The sequence below is a fragment of the Vipera berus genome (assembly GCF_964194415.1).
Source record: "Vipera berus genome assembly, chromosome: 3".
In the NCBI taxonomy this organism is placed as follows: Eukaryota; Metazoa; Chordata; class Lepidosauria; order Squamata; family Viperidae; genus Vipera; species Vipera berus.
In genome coordinates, this window is record NC_138204.1 from 183,325,410 (window position 1) to 183,347,890 (window position 22,481).

Here is a 22,481-nt window from a genome sequence, read left to right on the forward strand (position 1 = left end):
CTATACTCTACTCAGGTGTCTGTTGACTTAAATGGGATTCGCTGCCAAAGGACGCGCACTTAGGCTTGTTCTTCACAATCGCCCACTCCTGGGCCGAATCCGTGGACGCCGCGAAACAAAAGAAAAAACCGCGACCCTTTGTTTTTTTTTTCCGGTGGTAGCTGGGCGGCCTACCGAGGTGGGGAAGGTCCCACGCGTGGCGGGCTTGCCCGTTCGGTCTAGTTCGGGCCGTCCGCCAAATTGCGACGGTGGCGCTGTTGGGCGAAAACGCGTGGGGAGAAACGGTTCGGGTTGCAAAGTGGACGAGGAGGAGGAGGAGGAGGGGCCGGGCTGCGAAGCGCAGACGGAGGGGGGCGTTGGGGGGCGGGCTGGCGCTCTCGCGCCGGGGCTATATAGAGCCCCGAGCGGTGCGAACATGCTCACATAGCGGGCGCTGCGCGGAGCTCTGGCGTAGACGCGAGGTAAAGGTTGCAGGTAGGGCTGGGGAAAGGAGGCGTGGAAGAGCGGCAGTGGCGCTCGAAGCAGCCGCCTCTTGGCCCCGTTCGGTATTCTAGTGAAAGCAGGCAAGGTGGTCGCGCAGCACGCCCTTTTATAGGGGAGCCCAGCGGTGCCCGAGCGGGTGAGGCAGGACGCAGGGAAATCCTGGTCAGGAGCGCCGGCTGCTTTTCTCAGAACTTGTACTTTGCCGACTTCCCTAGTCGACTCGCCGGGTGTAGGTTGCAGGAGAGGCACGGTGGCCGTTAAGTAACAGGGCTTGTGCTCGCTGCACAAAACAACCGCTGAGTCAGAGGCGGGGTGGAGTTGGACTCTCTGGAGGTCCGTCCCGGCCAGCCAGGTGTCTTTAGAGAGTGTCCAAAGTCTCTGTGTGTGTTTGTGTGTGTGTGTGTGTGTGTGAGAGAGAGAGAGAGAGAGAGAGAGAGAGGGAGAGAGAGAGAGACTCTTGCCTGTCTCTCTGAAGAGTGGGAGCCACTCTACTGCTCGGGGCAAGGCGGGCGAGAACAGGGACGCTTCCTCATCTAAGCAGTCCCGCTGCTTTTGACTTGTTGCGCCGGTGCCCAAGACCGGTGCGGGGAACCCCGCGCGCTCACTTCCCTCGCTCGCGCCATCGCCAGAAAGCGGCTCCCCGCATCCCCCGAGGCTTCTCCGTCGAAAAAGCGGCTCGGCAGCCATGAACATCATCCTGGAATTCTTCGTGGTCACCTTCAAGGTCCTCTGGGCGTTCGTGGTGGCCGCCGCCAAATGGCTCGTGCGCCCCAAGGAGAAGAGCGTGGCGGGGCAGGTGTGCCTGATCACCGGAGCCGGTAGCGGGCTGGGTCGGCTCTTCGCTCTGGAGTTCGCCCGCCGCCGAGCACGCTTGGTCCTGTGGGACATCAACAAGCAGAGCAACGAGGAGACGGCGGGCATGGTGCGGCACATCTACCGGGAGATCTCGGAAGAAGCTGTGGTCGCGGCTCAGAAAGGTAACGGGGTTGGCGTTGGCGCGTGAAGCGGGCGCCAAATTCTCCCGAGTGGGAAAGAAGGCATCAAGTATGGCTTCCATCAAAGAAGGAAAATTGGACTGTGTGGGTATCACCACCTAGCCTGAGGTGCGCTGCAATGAGAAGGGGGGGGGGAAATTCGTATGATTGCCACAGTTGAAACTATTACTCTTGATAGTGCTTGGAATAGGCATTTCCTGTTTCACTGAGTTCAATGTACATCTAGATGACCCTTCAGAAGAATTGCTGCATTAAGCTTTCTTTACTTAGAATGAAAGTACTGATTGGTTCTGGCCCAGAGCTAAGGTAGGAATATCCAGGTGTTTTGCAGGAGGAGACATTTCCACAAGTCACAAGGAGGTCCATTGAGTTGCCTTGCTGCTTTGCAGCCTCTCCAGAGCGACTTGTCCTGCTCTTTTCTTAAGGGCAGCAGATTTGAAAATATTCAAAAGTTCTGGGTTTAGGAGTGGAGGATGGAGGAGAAGCACTGAAGAGTATCCTTGAAATTGGCTCTTGGGAAAATATTCTCCATTCCTGTCACCCAAGAAGTTTAGGAATTTGGGCATTTTTTCTTGTTCATCTGATTGAGGTTGATAGTATTGTATTACAATGTCTCTTAGCTATTTGCATTTACTTTTCTTTTTATTGTGTTTTAAATGTTTCATGATTGCTTGCATCCAGAGTCACTGGTTGGAGATGGGTGGTTGTACAAATTAAATAAATAAATTTCCATGTCATTCTACTCCACGACTTTGAATATATTGAAAAACACTGGATAAATAATCGAAAGTTTAACCGTTCAAAGCTTACAGAAAATGATAATGGTGACAATAGAATTTGTTTCTATCATAGTAGGAGTTAGGCTTTTGTAAATAAATTGTTATAATTTAAGAAATAGTTGCTATAATATAAAATAAGCAAAAAGGGCTCATGTCAAATGCTTTTCTTGACAGAAGGATATAGATATTGCTTGAAGTAATGACTGGCATAATAACAATGATATAAATAATTTTAAATAATGTTAAAACCTATTTGGTAGTATGCCTTAATTAGGACAGTAGCATTAACTGCCAGGTAAATAGCTCGAAAATTGCAGCCTGCAAAATAAATTAATGGTATTCAATAATGCTTGTTTCTGAACAAATATGGAAAAGGTAGGTCTACATGTCCCCACTGAGCTTGGGGCTGCTCAGCTTCATTTTTAAATCAGAATGGTGCAATCCTTGGTCGTGTTACCTTCCAATTGGCATCAGTAGATCACTGCTGAAGATTAGCTCTGTAGGGCTTGGTACTTCATTGTTTTGGTATGTAGTTGTCACACTTTATTTTTTGGAACAGGACTAACAAGAATCTTGTCAAACTGGGTAGATTAATAATTGCCTCTTATTTCCTGGTATGGAAACACTGAATATATATTTAATTAAATTCTTATTTGTCCCTCTCCTTTGCTTCTCTGGATTTCTGTAAGCAGCTGGGCATGGTGAAGAGGAAGTGCTACCTCCATACAACTTACAAGTTCATACATACACTTGTGATGTGAGCAACAGAGAGAATGTATACAAGACTGCTGAGAGAGTCTGCAAGGAGGTTGGTGAAGTCTCAGTCCTCGTGAACAATGCCGGTGTTGTTTCCGGGCACCATCTTCTGGAATGTCCTGATGAGCTTATTGAGAGGACCATGATGGTTAATTGCCATGCACATTTCTGGGTAAATATACTTATTTCTAGCCGAATGACAGTGAACTTTGATGTTCTGAAGATGAGCAAGGCTATTTATTTAGTTCATGATCATGTTTCCATTTTTACTTTGTCCTTTCTTTTAAAGTTGAATGAAGTTTAAAATTTGTAGCTTTTTTTTTTGCGTAAGACTGTAGCTTCAAGATAATTTTGCCCAGTGGTGGGATTCAAACATGTGAACAACCGGTTCTCTATGTGGATGCTGCTTCCGGAAGTCCATTCTGGGCGTGGGCAACAAAAAATTAGCTACCGGTTCTGCCGAAGTGGTACAAACTGGCTGAATCCCACCACTGGTTTTGCCCTAGACTGTTGTGCCATCTACCTTTTTGCTGATCTTTGTACTCAGTGAGCCTGATCCATAGAAACTATACTGCCGTGAAAATAGTAATTACACATGTTTGTCAAATTAACTTACAGGTTGCAGTAAGAGTTGGGAATGTTATAGATCTTCCAGTTCAGAGATATTACTATAGAAACATCAATAGATTTAAATAACATTCACTTGTGAGTTCTGTTAGTTCTCCTTTTGAATTATATTGTACAGCTGGCTCTTTAGAAGTTATAATATATTTAATGTGTTATGACAGTGAAGAAAGGCATATTTTTAAACATGCTTTACAGCCCATTTGATTTATCTAGTTGGAACTAGCTGTAAGAAACTATTGCCTCAAAAACAGGGAGCTTCACTACTTTGACTATGATCATGGCTCACCAGAATATTTTGTCATTTGAGTAGTAGCAGCTATCTGAAATCACAAGCAGAAGTACATTTTAGCCTTGTTTTCAATCACTGGGCTGATAAATGTTCTGTGCTGTATTCATAGTCTACTTTCTGCTCTGTTGCTACTTGAAGTAGACTTTGAATGATTGTGGCTTTCATCACTTGTACTGGCATCCCCAGAGGGGCTTACTTCCCAGGTAAGTCTACAGCCGATTGAATCTAAAGAGCACTTGAGTAATAGAAATGGTTCCTTGGCCCCCTTTGCTTTCTTGGCAGTCTTAAATCCTCTAATGTTGAGAATGCTACTTTTATGGTTTCTATTACTGACTGTAAACAAGTATTTCATTAAATATGATTTTTTAAATGATTCACACACCATTGTATAGTAGTCACCATCCCAGCACCTGCAATGTTGATATAGCTTGTAGCTTTTTGCTATTGAGAATCTTAAATACATGCTGAATGTATCTTAAGAGAGAAGAGCAGACAAGTAGTTCATGATCCTTCTGTCAAGCACACTCTTTAGATCTACACGGTATACTGCTAAGTGAATTGATCTGAGACCCCATTTCAGCACATACCAGTTGCATAATTCAAAGAAGTTTGCCTTTAATATTTTACAAAAGGAAAGTACTATACTTAGAAACTTTTTCTGCTAGAAGGATAAACATCTAGCTGATACTCAAAAAAGTAGAAAAAGTGCTAACCACTAATTTGGTTAGTGGCATAATATAAAAATGAGAGGCTTTGGTAGTATTGTCATTCATTAAATTCCTGAATTATCTTGTTCTTCATTTCAGCAACTAAATCATTTATTTACAAAATTGTGTGGTTTAAGGAATCGTTTTTAAATCCCCAACTAATAGAACATTTAGTTGTAATCCTATAAGTATTTATTAACAAATAAGCTCCATTGTGGTCAACAGAATTTGAGTAAAGTATGTAGGATTATTGTAGCAACTTTTATCTATTCTTATTTCTGACTTTTTCTCTGTGCTCTGGACCAATAGTGTTTTATTTGAAGCAGACAGACCCAATAAAACACTAAAAATGCTCCTTGTTATACAACTTTATATAGTTTTAGTTAGCAGCCACAACCTTTCTAGTTCCATGTACATGATTTCTGTAGTTCATGAAAATGTCTTTAGGAAGAAATTACTTTCTTATGTGATACTTAGGCATCTCTTGTTTTCCAATCCAAACTACCAGGAGTACAAAAATAATTAAAACAAAAAGAGTCTGAGCTATTGACATCTGCTACTGATGATCATAAATACACATATCATTTAGTATGTTACTATAGGAAATCTTTATTGTGTACTGGTGACAACAATTGGTCTTCTACAATCTTGAATTCCATTGCTGATTAAGCTACAATCTTTATTCTTAAGAAGTTGGGTGATAGGCTCTGCCTTCATTCCTCTGTACTACCTAGTGGAAAAGAGGTTTTGTGCAAATTTCTTCCCTTATTCTGCATAAGACCCCCCAGAATTACTATCATATGAGTTTCACTGCTTTTTCTGTTGACGGATGGCTTTCTTCCACAAGGAAGACACAATGGGACACAATCCTTAGTGTCATTTTTAGATGCAGTGCCAGTTGATGAATGGTGGGTCTACTTCTGTGCAAAAGTTTAAATAGTTGGCTTTTTTTAACAAGTGCTTTTAAGTATGCCCTCAAGTATCTTTTAGACAGTTGTTCTCATCTGTGCGTTTTAAAAGTGGCTGAAAGTAGGTGTATCTGAGTTGTTTCAATATGTTTTTTCATCATCATCGATTTTAACTCCAATTTTTATATGTAAAGCCCAGCAAGCTTGTTCACAGATACTTATCTTTATTATACTGTATGTATAGTTTTTGAGCACTTAATATCCAACCTTCTCATCAGATGCATTATTTGATCTTTTATTAAGCTTGAATTAAACTAAGTCAATTAGTGCTATACATCAAGTCTAAGACTTGAGGTATGCTTATTGAATAAAAATGGAAAGTCATGAAAGCTGATGGTTATTAAAAACTCTCAAGTTGATAGAAGTTGAAGTCTTTTGATATTCCATTGTGTGCTTCGATTACTTTGTGCTCGGTGCTTTAGATCAGCAATAAATAGTTGGAATGTAAAGCCCAAGTACTGATACTGAGATCTAATTATATATTGCACATCAATCGTTTTGAAAAACCCTTTTTTCTGATTTTTTTCTTTTGATCAGTCTCTATTTACAAAGAATTAGATTCAGTTGACATAAGTAGTATTTACTGATCTCACTTTTGTGATACTACCTTTCAACTCAACAATGGTATACAGATGAAACTATCTTAAGGTAAAAGAAATGAAACTTTCTATCTCCCTTTTATCTATTGGGGTTGTCTGTGGCCCTCCAAATTCTTGAGCACATCTTTCCCTCAAAATTCTTTCTTTGGAGATGCTAGAATTGAATGTATATATTTTCATATATCTACAATACAAAGATAACTTAATATTGTCAGTTGGCACCAATTTATTTATTTTTAAAATTTGTAAAGCTTCCCAGTGTTATAACAACTCTAGGCAGCATGCAGTATTAAAAAGAGTTTAGAACAATTTTAAAATGACAAGGAAAACAACATTCTCTTGCACAATGTACTCACCCATGGGAAAAATCATGTTTCAACCACCCATTTGAAGAAGGTCAATAGGTAGGGGCAATAGGAATCTTAAGGAAAATACAAAGGTATAATATATTTCCATATCACTAGTAGGGAAAGTGGACTTTCTGACTTTTTCTTACTTTTGGAACAGTCTTCTATTGGAAACTTCATCTGCCTTTTATAAGATCTGTATCTGATGACAGTCAAATATACAGAAAACTCTGAAATTGCAACTAATGAGCTGACAGACTTGAATGTTGGGCACTATCTAACAAAATGAAATTCAATGGTGAAAAAAGTAAGGTTCTACATTTAGGCAAGAAAAACCAAACGTACAAGTATAGTATAGGTGGTACCTTGCTGAATACTAGTAACTGTGAGAGGGATATCAGAGCCCTAGTTGACAATCACTTAAATATGAGCCAACAGTGTGCTGCAGCTGCCAAAAAAGCCAACACAGTGCTAGGCTGCATTAACAGAGGGATAGAATCAAGATCACGTGAAATGTTAATACCACTTTACAATGCCTTGGTAAGGCCCCACTTGAAATAATGCATCCAGTTTTGGTCACCATGATCTAAAAAAGATGTTGAGACTCTAGAAAGAGTACAGAGAAGAGCGACAAAGATTATTAGGGGACTGGAGGCTAAAACATATAAAGAATGGTTGCTGGAATTGGGTATGTCTAGTTTAATGAAGAGAAGCACGAGGGATGACTTGATAGCAGTGTTCCAATATCTCAGGGACTGCCACAAAGAAGAGGGAGTCAAGCTATTCTCTAAAGCATCCGAAGGCAGGACAAGAAGCAACGGATGGAAACTAACCAAAGACAGAAGCAACCTAGAACTAAGGAGAAATTTCCTGATAGTTAGAACAATTAACCAATGGAACAACCTGTCTCCAGAAGCTGTGAATGCTCCAACACTGGAAGTTTTTAAGAAGAGACTGGACAGCCTTTTGTCTGAAATGGTATAGAGTTTCCTGCCTGAGTAGGGGGTTGGACTAGATGACCTCCAAGGTCCCTTCCAACATCATCATCATCATTATTATTATTTTCCAAAAATGGGATTATACGCTAGTGTTCTCCATTTGGTGACCCCAAAATGCATTCAGATTGCAATTTCCAGAATTTCCTACCAATTCTATTTTTACCTATATCTCCAAAGTTTTTTTAACTCTTACTAATTTTTCTTCTCTGCTTATCTATTTTAGGCTTTGACTAAAATATATTTTTGTTATTGTTTCCAATGTTTTCTTTTGCTTTATTTTAAAATATTTCTATTGCATTCTTCTGCAGTGCTTAATAAGGTGTAAGTACTTTCAGATTCCTTGTAATGAAAAGTAATGTAGAAATTATATAAAAATTAGCAGAAAGAACTAACATTGTGTTCTATCTATTTTTTAAGGAATGAATTATTTTATAGTACTCTTTTTATTTCCTTATTATAGTAGGATATGGGCATATCCTGCTTGTTCCCAGAATCAAATTAATACAGGAGTGATACATATTACACAAGGAAGTACATGACATAATACATCTGGGAGCAATACTTTTCTTCTGGGGGTGGGGTTGTAAGAAACTTATTTTGTCACTACTTCATTATGGCAAAGATGAGACATTTTGTTGTCACTACTTGTCTGATATATTTAACTTAATCCACCCATTATAACCTAAGTCATTTCTTGGTCTGGTGTATACTTGCATACACCGATTCACTTTCCAAACTGTTCTCTTAAACATAATGGAGTTTTCTTCTGAAAAAAGTATAGAATGGTGTGGTAAAAAGGCAAATATTTTGTAAACAATTTTTTTCCTAATTGTTTATTGAAAGGAAAATAGGCTGTCTTATGCAAATATCGCTTATCTTAAATTGTGTTTCTAATCATAAAAAACTTAATTTGTTCTGGCAACACTGATTTGTAAGCTATCAATATTGCATATTTACATTGACTGATGAATCATTTAAAGTGTATTTCTAAGGAAAGCCTAATTATTTTTGTTTGAACTTCTTTCTGAGAGAAACCTCTTATCTTCTTGCTGTATTTATCATTTTCTACAGAATTACAGATCCTATGTATCTTTTTCCTCCAATTTGTGGAAAAAGATTTTTGCAGTAAATGCCCATTGTATGAGAACAAAGCTTATATGGTGGTTGGTTGGTTTGTCTAGAGCAGGGGTGTCAAACTCGCATGGTCACGTGATGTATTGCGACATATTGTGATTTTTTTTGTCATTGCTGGCAATGGGGTGGGCGTGGTTTCACTATGGTGCATCTGGCCCACGGGCCGGCAGTTTGACACCCCTGGTCTAGAGAGTAGGTTTCTCAAATTTCCTTTCCTAGGGCCATCTCCAATTGAATATTTCTGAAGCAGAATGGAAAATAATACTGGGAGCTGCAGTGGGGATTCCATTCTCTTCTATTTACAGGAAGCCTCTGGAATATTTCCCTCCATAAACAGAAAGATCTTTTGTCCATGTGGAAGGACAATTCAGGTTTAAAATATTGATTTCATTTCAACTTCTAGATCAATATTATACTTTATTAGCATTGTGTAAGTGATGTATCTCATACTTAGATATATTGAAGTAATTCCTTGGATGTTTCCTGCCTTAGTAGAGCTACAGGTGACTCTCTTCCTTTCACTGTTCTCCATTTCACAGAGGCCCCATGCTGGATGACGCCAGAGATACAACTGGTCCAGCATTTCTGCCTCTCTTGGGATCAGCTTATAAAAATTCCAGAAGCAGGACATGAACACAATAGTGTGCTTACATTTCGCAATAATTGGTATTTAAACTGAGTTGGGTGGTAAATGGCAAGGTTTAAGTATTTGCATTATTTATTGATTTTTAACCAAATGGCAACAAGCTTTGGTGCTAATTAAACAGGGGTGAAGAATTTTCACAACTAGAAATTGAATGTGTTAGTAGGTGAGACTTAGGATTTAGGTGCTAGGAAACTTCTAGTGTGTAATGAACAACTAAAAGACAAAAGGTGACTCCTTTTGCTGGAACTCTTGGTAGTTTAGATTCTGCACCTAAAAATAAGCTTTTGATGTTTTCTTTGTTATTCCTTAGTAAAGTCTCTACCAACTTTGTTTTCCTTCCTTTAACATCTTGAATTAAAGTGTGTGAGAAATGTAGAGACAAAGATTGCTAAACTTTTAATTTCTTAACCCATTTCCCATTTTGACATTTGTTTTCTTAGCTCATTTTCCATTTTGGCTTATTTGTTTTCTTGATGGTAAGTAATCTGTGTAGATTGATTATGTGTCATTGCAATCACATAGATTTTTCTCCAGAACAAAATGGGTGTGTATAATCAACTTTAAGGATTTTATTCTTTGACTGGAACTCTTAGAAGCTGTTGGAAACCAAAGATTCTCAGATACCATTTAAGAGAATTGTGGAGTCAAGAGACTCATAATATTTTTCTGCACCCTGTCCTTTTTCATTTGATTTTGTGCTTATTAGATTATTTTATATGTTTATATATTTATATTTGACCGATACTTTGGTTTTTTATTTACCCTGACAGCTGAAATGAAAATTAGTTTGACCAAGGCCTGATTACTAGACTGGCTAGCAAAGTGTTGCTCTAAAGCTCATGGTTTTACTAATGCATTTGCTCTCCCCCCCACCATTTTAACATTTCATATTATCCAGTATACAGTCAATGACATAAAAATACCACTGTGCCACTGACTAATATAAGTCCTTGTAGTTTGCTAAAAACAATTGTACTGAATGTAAATGAAAGTAAATTTTGTGATGCTGTCCCCCAATACCAGTGTCCTAATACAGAATTATAATTCCTTATCGTTACTACCATTTATATTCTTCCTCTTCTTAGCAATAGGATCTGAGTTTTCTTGACCCACAACTTGGCACTTTTTTCGGTTAGACACGGTATACAGAATTCTATCCTACAGCCAAAAGTAATTTCTATGCAGGTATCAAGGGAATTCCTTGTATGGCTGTAAATGTAGTTGAGCCAGTTCCTTTGCATCTTGTGCACAGAATATGGTTAACAGTTGTTCTCCTGGTTGCTTCATTAAATAGGTACTGGTATTAGTAGGAACCATACTAGTTACATCATATTATAGACTAAAACTTGGTTTCGGACCATGTTTTATTGTTTTATTTATGTTTTCATATTTCTTAGTTGAAATTTTAGTTCTGTGCTTGTATGACATTGTTTTATCTTTTCACCTAGCTTTCTTGATGTTTTTAAAACTACAACTAAAGTAATAAAGGAGGGGGATATTTGAAACTAAGTTTTCCATGCTTAGAAATATCTTAGTCCCTATCTCATAAAACAATATACTTGCTTAGTTTCATTATGCTAGTTTTATCAGGCATTTGGTTCAGAAACTTTATAAGACTATTTAGTGGAAATAATTAACAACTTTTTTTAAAAAAAGTAAGTTTAGGGATGGCAAATTATCCTGATGTTTCATTATACTAGTTTTATCAGGCATTTGGTTCAGAAACTTTATAAGACTATTTAGTGGAAAAAATTAACAACTTTTTTTTTAAAAAAAGTAAGTTTAGGGATGGCAAATTATCCTGATGTTATGGGATAATAACATGTAGTAATGAGGCTAGGTATGTTTTTTAAAAGATTTTTGTGATTATAGCTAATTCACAGCTTCCCTCTAAATCTAGATTGGTACTTTTTCATATATTAGCTGCATTTCTTCTCCATATTAGTCAAAGACTCAATCAGGAGCAGGCTAAAAATAAATTTGATGAAGTGGTTAAAGTTAGAAACCAAAAGCCTATGAATTCTAGTTCTCCCTTATGCATGAAAGGCGACTGAGTGGCTGTTGGTGAGTCTCCTAATCCAACCCTGCTCACAGGTTTCTTGTAAAGTAATTAGAAGGCAGGAACATACATATACTACCCTGAGCCATACAAAAATAAAAATAGGATATAAATCTTAATATAACTCTTGTTTATGTTTCTCTATTCATATTGGAAATTGAAGAATATAGTGTTAGAAAAAATTTGGTCTTAAAAGCCAAAATTGCTGAATTTTATTCATTTATTTGCTATTTATCAATTAAATAACATCTTTTGTTAATGGAATACTCTATATTTATAACTGGATTATAAAAAGTGTTGTAATGCAATTCTTTCTCAACGTATTTTTTTTATTTTCCAAACTCTCACATATTTAAATAGGTATTAAATCAAGAGTTACTTAAAGAGATATTAAATCAAACTAGTAGTCCATTGGACTGCAAGGCGATCAAACCGGTCAGTCCTAGTGGAGATCAACCCTGACTGCTCTTTAGAAGGCCAGATCCTGAAGCTAAAACTCAAATACTTTGGCCACCTAATGAGAAGGAAGGACTCACTGGAGAAGAGCCTAATGCTGGGAAAGATCGAGGGCAATAGAAGAAGGGGACGACAGAGAATGAGGTGGCTGGATGGAGTCACTGAAGCAGTAGGCGTGAGCTTAAATGGACTCCAGAAGATGGTAGAGGACAGGAAGGCCTGGAGGAATGTTGTCCATAGGGTCGCGATGGGTCGGACACGACTTCGCAGCTAACAACAACAACAACAACAACAAAGTCCATTTAGCTCATTATGATTGACATTGACTGGCAGCAACTGTCCAAATCTACTTAAATATTCCAGAAATTGAACTTGAGATTTTCTGCAAGTAAATGGCAGTGTGGTCCTGTTGTCTTATTGTATGAAAGAGCTCAATATTTTACAAGCAACTAGGCAATCATTGGCCTACAATAAATTGTATTTAATCATGATTTAACAATCTTGACTTTGGTGATTAAATGAAGTAGACCCTCTTTTTTTCAAGACACATATTTGCAGATGCCTTCTGCTGTAAGAGGACTGACAAGCTCAAAATAAGAAACTCTATACTAAATTTATGAATTCAGAGCTGTGTATAGAAATTTGTTTTAGGCACCAAATCTGAGTTTTCAATATAGTTTTGTAGCTGCTGAGAAATCATTTTAAAAGACATGAATTTTTTTTGTAAAAGTTCTTAAAGGAGAGTCTATACATTTTATCAGCTGCTACAACTGCTTATGTTGACCAGTTGGGCGTTCAGCATTTTCCAATCACAACTCTTTGAAAGGAACCGGGGCAAACACAGGCATAGAACAAAAGAAGGATTTACTACTTACCTTCTTTCTAGTTTCAGATTATTAACAAAATGAATACTCCAGATATTACTGAGAAAAGTGATATCATATTTTATTTCCATAATATATACTTTAATCACACAATTTAGGTCTTGAGCACGTAACATATAAAGGAAGTGCTACATTTATATTTTAAATAATTGAAGTTAAATGGGGTGAGAATGAAAAAGCTAAATTTGATTTTACGGCATTGACATTTAATTAAAATTAATTATAGTTAATACATATTGTCAAACTGTTTTGATTCTGTCAAATCATGTGCTTATTTTTCCTTCTCTTACATTAAAAATTGCAAGTTGGTAACAACCTTGTGTATGTACCTTAGATTTTGCATTTCTAATTAAGATGACTATCTGTTCTGCAATAAGTTTTTAGAATGTTTTCAAAAACTCCAAAGGAAAATGGAGTCGACAGATCAAACAAGCAAGATTAATTCTGAAATAAATATTTTATCAGTAGAAGCAAAAACCTTTAATCTTCTGTCACCCAATAACTGCACATAAAAATGCTTTATTTGTGTGGTGTTCAGAGCTCAGAGTTAATAACTTCAAGCAAATCTCTAGTTCAAGGAACGTGTAAAAATTGTTGACTCATTTCTGATTGAAAAACAGAGTTGACATAAAAATGAAATTAGACTGAGTTAGTTGTTAGTAAAATTATTTAAGCCAACAGTTATTTAGAGAGCAAATTCATATGGCAGATGATTTAAGTTAGGGAGAACAAGGGAGAAGAATCCACATGTATGTAGAATTGATATATAGCAGTTCAAAACTGAGCCTTTATTTTGGCTTACAGATACAATCAATTTGGCAGAAATGCAATTCTAGCACATTATCTCTTACTGCAAGCACATGGCAGCTGCACCTTATAAATGTTTTACTATTTCAAATAGATTTCTGCATGGGGAAACTCATAAAGGTCCACAGAGACATATCTTGGTTTTTGTGGGATGAGATTTTAAAAGAAACCTTGTGGAGAGTATTTTTTTGTTGTTGGTGGGTGGTGGTGATGTTCTGGCCTTGTATGCTAGTAAGAGGGAACTGGCTAAATGTTGCTCTGAGGGACTGCAATAATGATAAATTTTGAAATACAAACAATAAGACAATCTTAAGGGGGAAAGTTCTGCATTGTAGTATAGTTTTTCATTCATACAGTAATGTGTATTTATGGATATGGTCACTGATAGCTAGCAGAAGAGATCTTCTGAAGTTATCTTAGTGGCCTATGGCCATTTTAGAGAATGTTCCTCCCTTTGAACATGCCCTCTGTCTGAAAGGCTGATCCATGGCAAACCTCATTTTAAAGTAATTATTAAAAAGAAACAAGGATCTGGAAGCTGTCATCACTGTTGACTCAGCACATGTTACAGGCCTTTGATTACCAACCTCGCTATGATGATAGCATTTTTATCTGAACTGTAGTAATTGTTTTTACATATGCATCAGGACATTTTAAGCAAAGCTAGCCTTTATCTATTTAATTTGATGACATGCATGTTTATCTTTAAGAGATTAAAGTGCATTTTCTGTCAAGGATCCTGACAATTTACCTATGATGTTTATTCAATATTTGTTGAGTAATCCACAGTTGGATATATTCTCCCCTCCCCCAGCTGCCAAATCAAACCAACTATTGTACATTATAGTTACACATAGTGCCTTAAATATAGGCTTGGTTTTACTTATAGTCCTATAGAAGCGTAACTTAATACAATAACTGCATATTTTCAGTAGACAATTAATTAGAACTACATGTACTATCCTATGTAATTTTATATAGTGCACTTTTATAAATTCATTTTTACTTTTTGCTTCAACAATTTTACATAAATTAACATTTTTAGTTATTTTTGCTTAAATTTCCATCTTGATCCTGAAATGAAATAAGCAGGTTTCAGATTGGAGGACTGCTTAAGTTTGACAGTTTTGGCTGTCTTACCTTTGGGCCAGCTCATTAAAGATTAAAACATTATTTCTTTTGTTCTTTGCAGACCACTAAAGCATTCCTTCCCAAAATGCTGGAACTGAACCACGGACATATTGTCACTGTTGCAAGCTCTCTTGGCCTCTTTAGTACTGCTGGAGTAGAGGTTTGTACAAATTTCTTAAACCATGTTTCTTGCATGTTGAAAGAGTTTGTGTGCAAGGTAATATGTGCAGCACTTGGACAAAACAATTCAACTTTTAAGGAATCCATCAGTCAAGAGTAACTAATCTAGTATCTTTGGAAAACAAAATCACCAGTGAACTAAAAGCATTGCAATGAGATTACCACTAGCGTTTTCAGATCTTTTATAGAAAAGTTTGTTGTAAAGCTATCATTGTAGAAGAAAAATAGTCCTTAATTGATGAAATCTCAATGACATGAGAGTTAAATTTAGTATCTCACAGTATTATTAGGGCATGCTATAAAGCAGCTTTTTACTGACCAAACCAACACAAAATTGTTCCTATTAAATGGCAGCAAATCTCTAGAGGCTTCATTTAGTGGTGGGAGATGCTAAGAAATGAACCTGGGACCTCTGTCACTCAGCCTTATGTCATTTGAGGAATTTAGATGTTGGATAGAGCATTCCTGGTTCAAAAGACATTGCCAGAGACATGCTTAGATTCAAAGTGAATCAGAATTGGTAACTTGGTAGAACTATAATTGGTAACTGGTAAAAATAGAGCCATATTTCCTTCCTCCTTCCTTTCTTTTTTCCCTCCTTCTCTCTTTTCTTCCTTCTTTCCTGAATAGTGATGCTTTTTGTTTTAAATTGTTTTTTATTGTTGATTGATTGTTTCTAATATAATTAAGGTTACATTTTTTTCTGGCTATTGATAGGCGATAGCAGGAAGATGCTGAGATAATGTGATTTGTTGGCAAGTCTATTCACTGTATTGTCTCTAGCATTACCAGCATATTTTCTCTGCATCTCTTTGTTGCTTATGGTGCTTAAAACATCTGATCAATAGGAGGATATTTCTTACTTTAACAGTGAAAGCAGCTAGAGTCACAACAGGAGGAACATTGTGGGACAGCCTTCTGTCAGGGATGCTTCAAACTGGATTCCTCCTATGAGCATGGGGGTTGGACTTAGTAGCCTAAGTGCAACTCTGTGGTTCTGTATTTGCCCAGGACATTTGTAAATTATTCTTCTATTATGACAAAAGCAGGTTTCCAATATCAGCTATGTGTTTTCCTTCTTACTACTGAAGATAGGACTAATAATTAATCCTAATTAATAATAAAATAGGAAGCAATAATTTTAGTTAGGCCCATTAAAAGGGATAAATTAATAAATTTTAGTTCATTAATCTGAGGTATGTCTGACCTTTGTTGTAGTTTCCTTCCTTCCCCTGCACCTTCTTTCTTTCTCAGTACCCTTGATCGAATGCTTCCTAAGTTTTAAATTAAACTTTATACTATGGATTAAGATTCTGATTTGTCCTGATACTGCTCAGACTTAGCTACTAATGTGCAAAAGTCCAAACCTTCCAGTTTCTGGAATCAAAGCCATTGAGCAAACCTAAGAAAAAAATATGCTATTTAGTGGCCGTTTTTCCAAATTGCTTGAGGTAGCTCTTCTTTCTTTAAAAGAAAACAATGGCTGAATTGAGACATGGGTGTTTTTTTTAATGCTGCTTGAAAGACAGAGGGCTTTTTATTTCTTCAAAAAGCAACATCAAAGAATGTTATTTAAGTTTAATTTTTCAAAAAGACATTTTTATTTAATAAAGGACGATCGGTTTAAGTCTATTTTTTTTAAATTGTGTAACTTGTTCCATGTTTGTTTTTTATATCACCAATTTAGGATTATTGTGCCAGTAAATTTGGAGTTGTGGGGTTTCATGAGTCCCTGAGCCATGAACTAAAGGCAGCTGAAAAAGATGGTATTAAAACAACACTGGTTTGTCCTTACCTCGTAGATACAGGAATGTTCAGAGGCTGCAGAATTAGGTAAGTAGGCATATTTCCTATGTTATGGGAAAACATGGTCTATTATATTTGAAAATATATTGGATTGGATTCTAATGTGGTAATGTTTAAAATAGTTCATTAGACTCCCATAGCTAGTTTAAGACCTATGGTTCTGCTGTGATTGTAAGATACTATTTTTTAGTGCAGTGTAAATGCCTCTTAAATTAAATACATTTGTTAATATTTATATAATATATATTAAATCTTTTAGATTAAAGAGCATTCATTGTTATAACTCACAGTTAAGTCTGAAGTTTGTAATCATGATTTGTGGCCCTGGTTATGGCTCATGTCCTAAACAATTAAAATTCTAGTAAGATTCTAGTTTTGTAATTTTTGTCTAGGTAATTTAATTTGGCTTCATTATTGGTATTTGTACTATGCTACTGAGTTTCCAACTACAATGGATGGTACTCTTAAATTTTATACTACCTATATTATTTGTCCTAGTTTCTGAAGGTGCATACATTGTGGGAAGGATGATTTGTATTAAGCAAGGACCTCAATCTCACCCTACTAAATCAATAAAACAAAACTGTTTGACATTGTCTTCTGTTTTCATGTAATTTTTATCTGATAAATTTTTAAAATGTGGTTTGTTATTTTTATTTTTTCAGAAAAGAAATAGAGCCATTCCTTCCACCTTTGAAACCAGATTACTGTGTAAAGCAAGCTATGAGAGCTATACTGACTGACCAACCTATGATTTGCACACCTCGTTTGATGTATATGGTTACCTTCATGAAAAGGTCATTATTTAGATCTACTCAGTAAAATATACATCTTCCAGAACTAAATGGGCAGTCAGACTTTGGGATAGATGTCCAGCTCTTCTAATTAACTCAAGTAGTATTGCTTGTCAAAGAAAATGTGATAGCACAGAATGGCCCAGGAATTACAATTATTCATAATTTATGGGATTGATACAACCAGCTCTCCAACATGGCATAAAGCAGTGTTCTTTCTATAAAAGAGAATATTTGTAGCTCAGGGTTGAAATGAGAGTTCCTTGGTGCTCTCTGAACTTGGCTGTTTTCTTACAGATGTTTCATTACCTAAACTACGTAACATCATCAGTGCTAGACTAGCACTGATGATATTACCTAGTTTGGGTAATGAAATGTCTACGAGAAAACAACCAAACTCAGAGAACACTAGGGATCCCTCTCTTCATTCTTTCTGTCTGTGCTAGTACTGTTTCCCTTCATTGGCAAAATGTATGAAGCAGAAGTCCTTCACATCTACTATTGGAGAGTTTTTGGGTAGTAGCAGGCATTGCCTGCAGATGCTTTTAGGGGCAAAGCAAGTTTCTACCACTGGACTACGACAATAGCCCATCAATATGGGGACATCACTAGGGCAACTGTATTTCTTTTGAAGGAACAGAAACACAAAATAGACTTCGCAGGTAGCATACCAAAAAGGAAAGTATCCAAAAAAATTTAGTTTGGAGAATAACAAGGACACATATTCTGGCTTTACTGGCTTAAGCGGCATGAATTCTGCACAATTATACTTTTACGTTCCATAGAAATCAATGATAATACCTAACTAAACCATTTCCAATCTATTGCTGATGAGCCCTGAAAAGTTCACAGCATTAATTTCATTTATTTAATTATTTGTACCTCACCTGGAAGCTAAAACATATAAAGAATGGTTTGCTGGAATTGGGTATGTCTAGTTTAACGAAGAGAAGGGCGAGGGGTGACATGATAGCAGTGTTCCAATATCTCAGGGGCTGCCACAAAGAAGAGGGAGCCAACCTAGTCTCCAAAGCACCTGAAGGCAGGACAAGAAGCAACGGATGGAAACTAACCAAAGAGAGAAGCAACCTAGAACTAAGGAGAAATTTCCTGACTGTTAGAACAATTAATCAGTGGTACAATTTGCCTCCAGAAGTTGTGAATGCTCCAACACTGGAAGTTTTTAAGGGACAACCATTTGTCTGAAATGGTACAGGGTTTCCTGCCTAAGCAGGGAGTTGGACTAGAAGACTTCCAAGGTCCCTTCCAACTCTTATTCTGTTACCTTTATTATTTTTATAAATAACTTAAGATGGTGAATATGTCCAACACACCTTCCTCTTCCTGTTTACTCCACAACAAGAATCCTGTGAGATGAACAGGGCCGGGCTTAGATCTCAAAGATCTAAACTTTGTTATCAGTCATAAAAGTGAATAGATTGCCAGATACTCAGATCGGTGTAACCATGTGGGGGACAGATAGCCGGAAGTGTATTTATAAACCTTAAAGCACCCTTTCTGAGATGGGGTAACTTTGAATATTCATCAAATAACTGGTTGTAAGTTGAGAATTACCCATAACAATACTGGTCTGCTCACAAATGTCTTTGGGAGGAATCATAAAAGTGAAATTAAAAAACAGTGCATCTCCTTAATCAAAGGCATCTGGACTGTTACATTCTATGATATTTTCCCTGTTTTGATTTTATGGATTATTTATTTCTTGGAAAACCACCTTCCTTTGCAAGGAACTTCACAAATCTGTATAAAGTCTTATAAAATTCCTCAAGGGCTCATACCATTTCCAATTGTTAAAAGTCTCTAGATACAATGAAAATAGAAACAGTAACACATGAAAACAAAAGCAAAGTACCAAGGAAAGAATTAGGCATAGTGCAAATATTTTGAAATAAAAAAATGCTAACAAATATTTCAGTGTGAGGCCCCTTTTGAATATGGAATCTAGTCAAATGGTCCTTCTGGTCTTTTGGCCTTGATCTCTGAGTATTATTAGTTGTTTTTTTACCTAAAAATGAGTAAGACTTAAGAAAGGAAATACATACTGGTTTTAAAATAGGTAACAGTTTGATGAATTGTCATTGCTGATAAAATTATTGTATTGTTCTACAGAGGCATTGTCAATAGGTCATTAGTTAAAATAGTCAAAAGTGTGTGCAGCCAAGACTAAGCCACCCTGGGAAGCATTCTTTAGTGAAAAATAGGGTGGGGTTTGTGCTTCAGAGGAAGCCCTTCAATTGTCCATAAAACACATTATAGTCTTGTACAGAATAGTTTTATTAACATCCAGAGCCTGTAGCTGTTTGGAACAATGTTAGAATTTGCACCAGTAAAGCTTTTAACTCATTATATTACTTTTGACACATTTAATAATAATGGATACTTTCATTATTTTAGCCTTAGGAATTATTTATACTTTGTTTCTGATTTGTTGATTTTGTAGAATAGAAGCAATAATTGTAGAAACTTAAAAAACTGCTATCCTTAGCCTATCATATTGAGGGAATCTGCTCTAGATAGTATTTTAATTTTCTTACATTTGATATTGCAGTTTTGAAAAGCAAATAATAACCATCTTTATTGCTATATTTACAATCCTGTTCATATTTTTCCTTGTTTTAGTATCCTACCTTTTGAAGCAGTTGTGTGCATGTACCGGTTTTTGGGAGCAGACAAGTGTATGTATCCTTTCATTGCTCAACGAAAACAGGCCACAAATAACAACGAAGCAAAGAATGAAATATAACACTTTATAAAGGACTGTTATTTGTAACAGAATTATTATCAAATGCTAGAACTGTATTCTGGAGGGCACTTGCATTTAGCAGGAGCAACTGTTAACATTTTATCATGACATTCTCTTGGATCCTATACTTGGATAGAGAACAGGAAAAACTTTTTTTTTTTACATATTGTATGTAGAGTAATCAGAATTCCTCAGAACCGTGACAGGCAAATTTATAAAAAGTAGTGATCACCCTTATTCTTTTGAAACTTTGTTAGATGTACAGTAATATGCTACTCTTTTTATAGAAACTTTGTATGATTTCTCTTGAGATGGTCATGCAATTAGACAATTCAATTGTTTCATCAATTGTTCATTTTCTTGTGATGTTTTCATGGTTGTCATTTACAATATGTAATGTAGCAGGGCAGTGCTTCAAAACCTCACTCAGTCTGTGTGGGATAATACATTTGAATTACTTTTTGTTTTTCAACGTTGCATATTTTGAATCTAAATATGTCTTCATTAACGGGAAGTTTGAATTGCTTCCAGAATTGAAGTCATAACCCATACCATTTCTTTCTGTTATTAGATAAGAATATATGGCTTGCATTTAAAACCAACCACTATAAAAGCCAACTTTGATGGAATTGGATACAATTAGTCTTTCTAGACTACATAGTGAAATCCATTTACCTGTCATTGATTATTGTCCAATAACCCATGTTTTCACTTAAAATTCAAAAGCAAATTGAGTTAAGAAAAAAATAAATCTTGGTCCTCCTGCCAATTGTCACATTAAAGAGTTACACAAATAAAATGTAATATTATTAGATGCAACTTGAACATTAGCAAGACTGTAAAATGTTTTTGTTAATTGCATTATAGAGCAGAAAACATTTTTTACCTTTTTTGTAAGAACAATTTTGTGCCTTGAATTTGGTAAACTGTATTAGTAGAATATTGTAAAGGTGAACTTCTACCTCTATATCTAAATGTATATCATTCATTTGTAAATTTGTTATAAAATTGTGACCTTTTTTTAGAATGTCATGTTAAATACTGACCAACTTTTGTGGTTATTAAAATTAGCCACCTTGTTTAAGATATAACTTGTTTTAAATGCTGTCCAGCTTTAGGGTACTTTTTTATATTAATTACATTCCAGTTCAACACAGGAGAATATGTGTTTTTATATTTTGTTCCTATGGTAATAATGGTATCAAGAAATACGGTTGTAGTTGATGACTTGGCTTAATCAATATTCATATTTTCACCGTAGTGGGACCTTTAAAGGAGCAGTGCATTTTTTTCCAGAAGGCATTCTTTATGGGAGGATAGCTTTAGTATGTACTACAATGAATATGGATTCCATTGCATATATATGCCACAACATTTAGATCAAAGTTTTAAAAACAAAAAGCAGCTGTAGCAAACTACTGAAATGCTTATCTTTATCTTACACTATTCCAGACAAAAGGAGACAATGCTGTATATTTTAAACACTTCTTCTGGCCACTATAAAGCACTATATTCTACTATCCAATAAATAACCATAATTAATTAAGACATGTATGATAGGAATTATTTTTTCCAGCTTTGGTTTGAGTGTGGCTATTCAGTTCCAGCTCTGTCACTGGAAGTTTTCTGATAATCTTGCCTGTTCTACAACATGATTTTTGTCATGTCAAAATACATGAATAAACTACTGATATAGTAGAATTATTCTGATGTGGTTTGCCTTATCTCTGCTAGGACATGCAAGAGAGATATTATATGAAGCCATAGTCTGATTAATCATAATTTGATAAAACCTGTTGACTAGATTTGCAAATGCATTAAAATTAGAGATGGGCAACTTGTAACCCTAGCTGTATAACTGGCTCTTGAAGACTTGTTTTTTCCCTAATAGCTGCAAGAGTCATTTCCAATTAACTTTGATGAATTTCAGTTTATACTATTTTGAAATGGAAACCACATGGAAGCTGTAGCTCAAGTCTAAAATGCACTTAAATTCTTATCTTATTCAAGTACCTTAGATGCTTATGGTCCTGCCTACTGCACTCCACTCCCTTAAAACATTAAGAGCAGCATCCTGGCCAAAACCATAACCACTATCTCCATGACAGTATTAGTACCTTGCTTACATAAAGGTTCTCTAGAGCAAGTTTTCTATTGTCCCAACAGATTTTTATACCATTCTCCATGCTTTTTTTTCACACATACATCACATCTAGGTAAGTCTCTTCCCAGATACATCTTTTGATAGTTATGACTGACAAATTGTTTTCTA

General features: G+C 36.3%; 1 protein-coding gene across 1 annotated transcript; it reads left to right on the forward strand.

Annotated features, from left to right (window-relative positions):
- The first annotated feature begins 1,151 nt into the window (after positions 1-1,151).
- RDH10 (retinol dehydrogenase 10) lies at positions 1,152-22,261 on the forward strand. The gene is made up of 6 exons (XM_081324866.1): positions 1,152-1,460; positions 2,950-3,185; positions 14,727-14,825; positions 16,533-16,678; positions 17,317-17,448; positions 20,086-22,261. The coding sequence occupies exons 1-6, from the start codon at positions 1,169-1,171 to the stop codon at positions 20,207-20,209; spliced, it is 1,029 nt and encodes a 342-aa protein (XP_081180992.1). The 5' UTR covers positions 1,152-1,168; the 3' UTR covers positions 20,210-22,261.
- Positions 22,262-22,481: the final 220 nt, after the last annotated feature.

Excerpts from the sequence above, each read along its gene's own strand:
- RDH10 (XM_081324866.1), top strand. The coding sequence starts at position 1,169 with ATGAACATCATCCTGGAATTCTTCGTGGTCACCTTCAAGGTCCTCTGG. Across the intron at positions 3,186-14,726 it reads ATTGCCATGCACATTTCTGG|ACCACTAAAGCATTCCTTCC; the intron begins GTAAATATACTT and ends TGTTCTTTGCAG. Across the intron at positions 14,826-16,532 it reads TTAGTACTGCTGGAGTAGAG|GATTATTGTGCCAGTAAATT; the intron begins GTTTGTACAAAT and ends TCACCAATTTAG.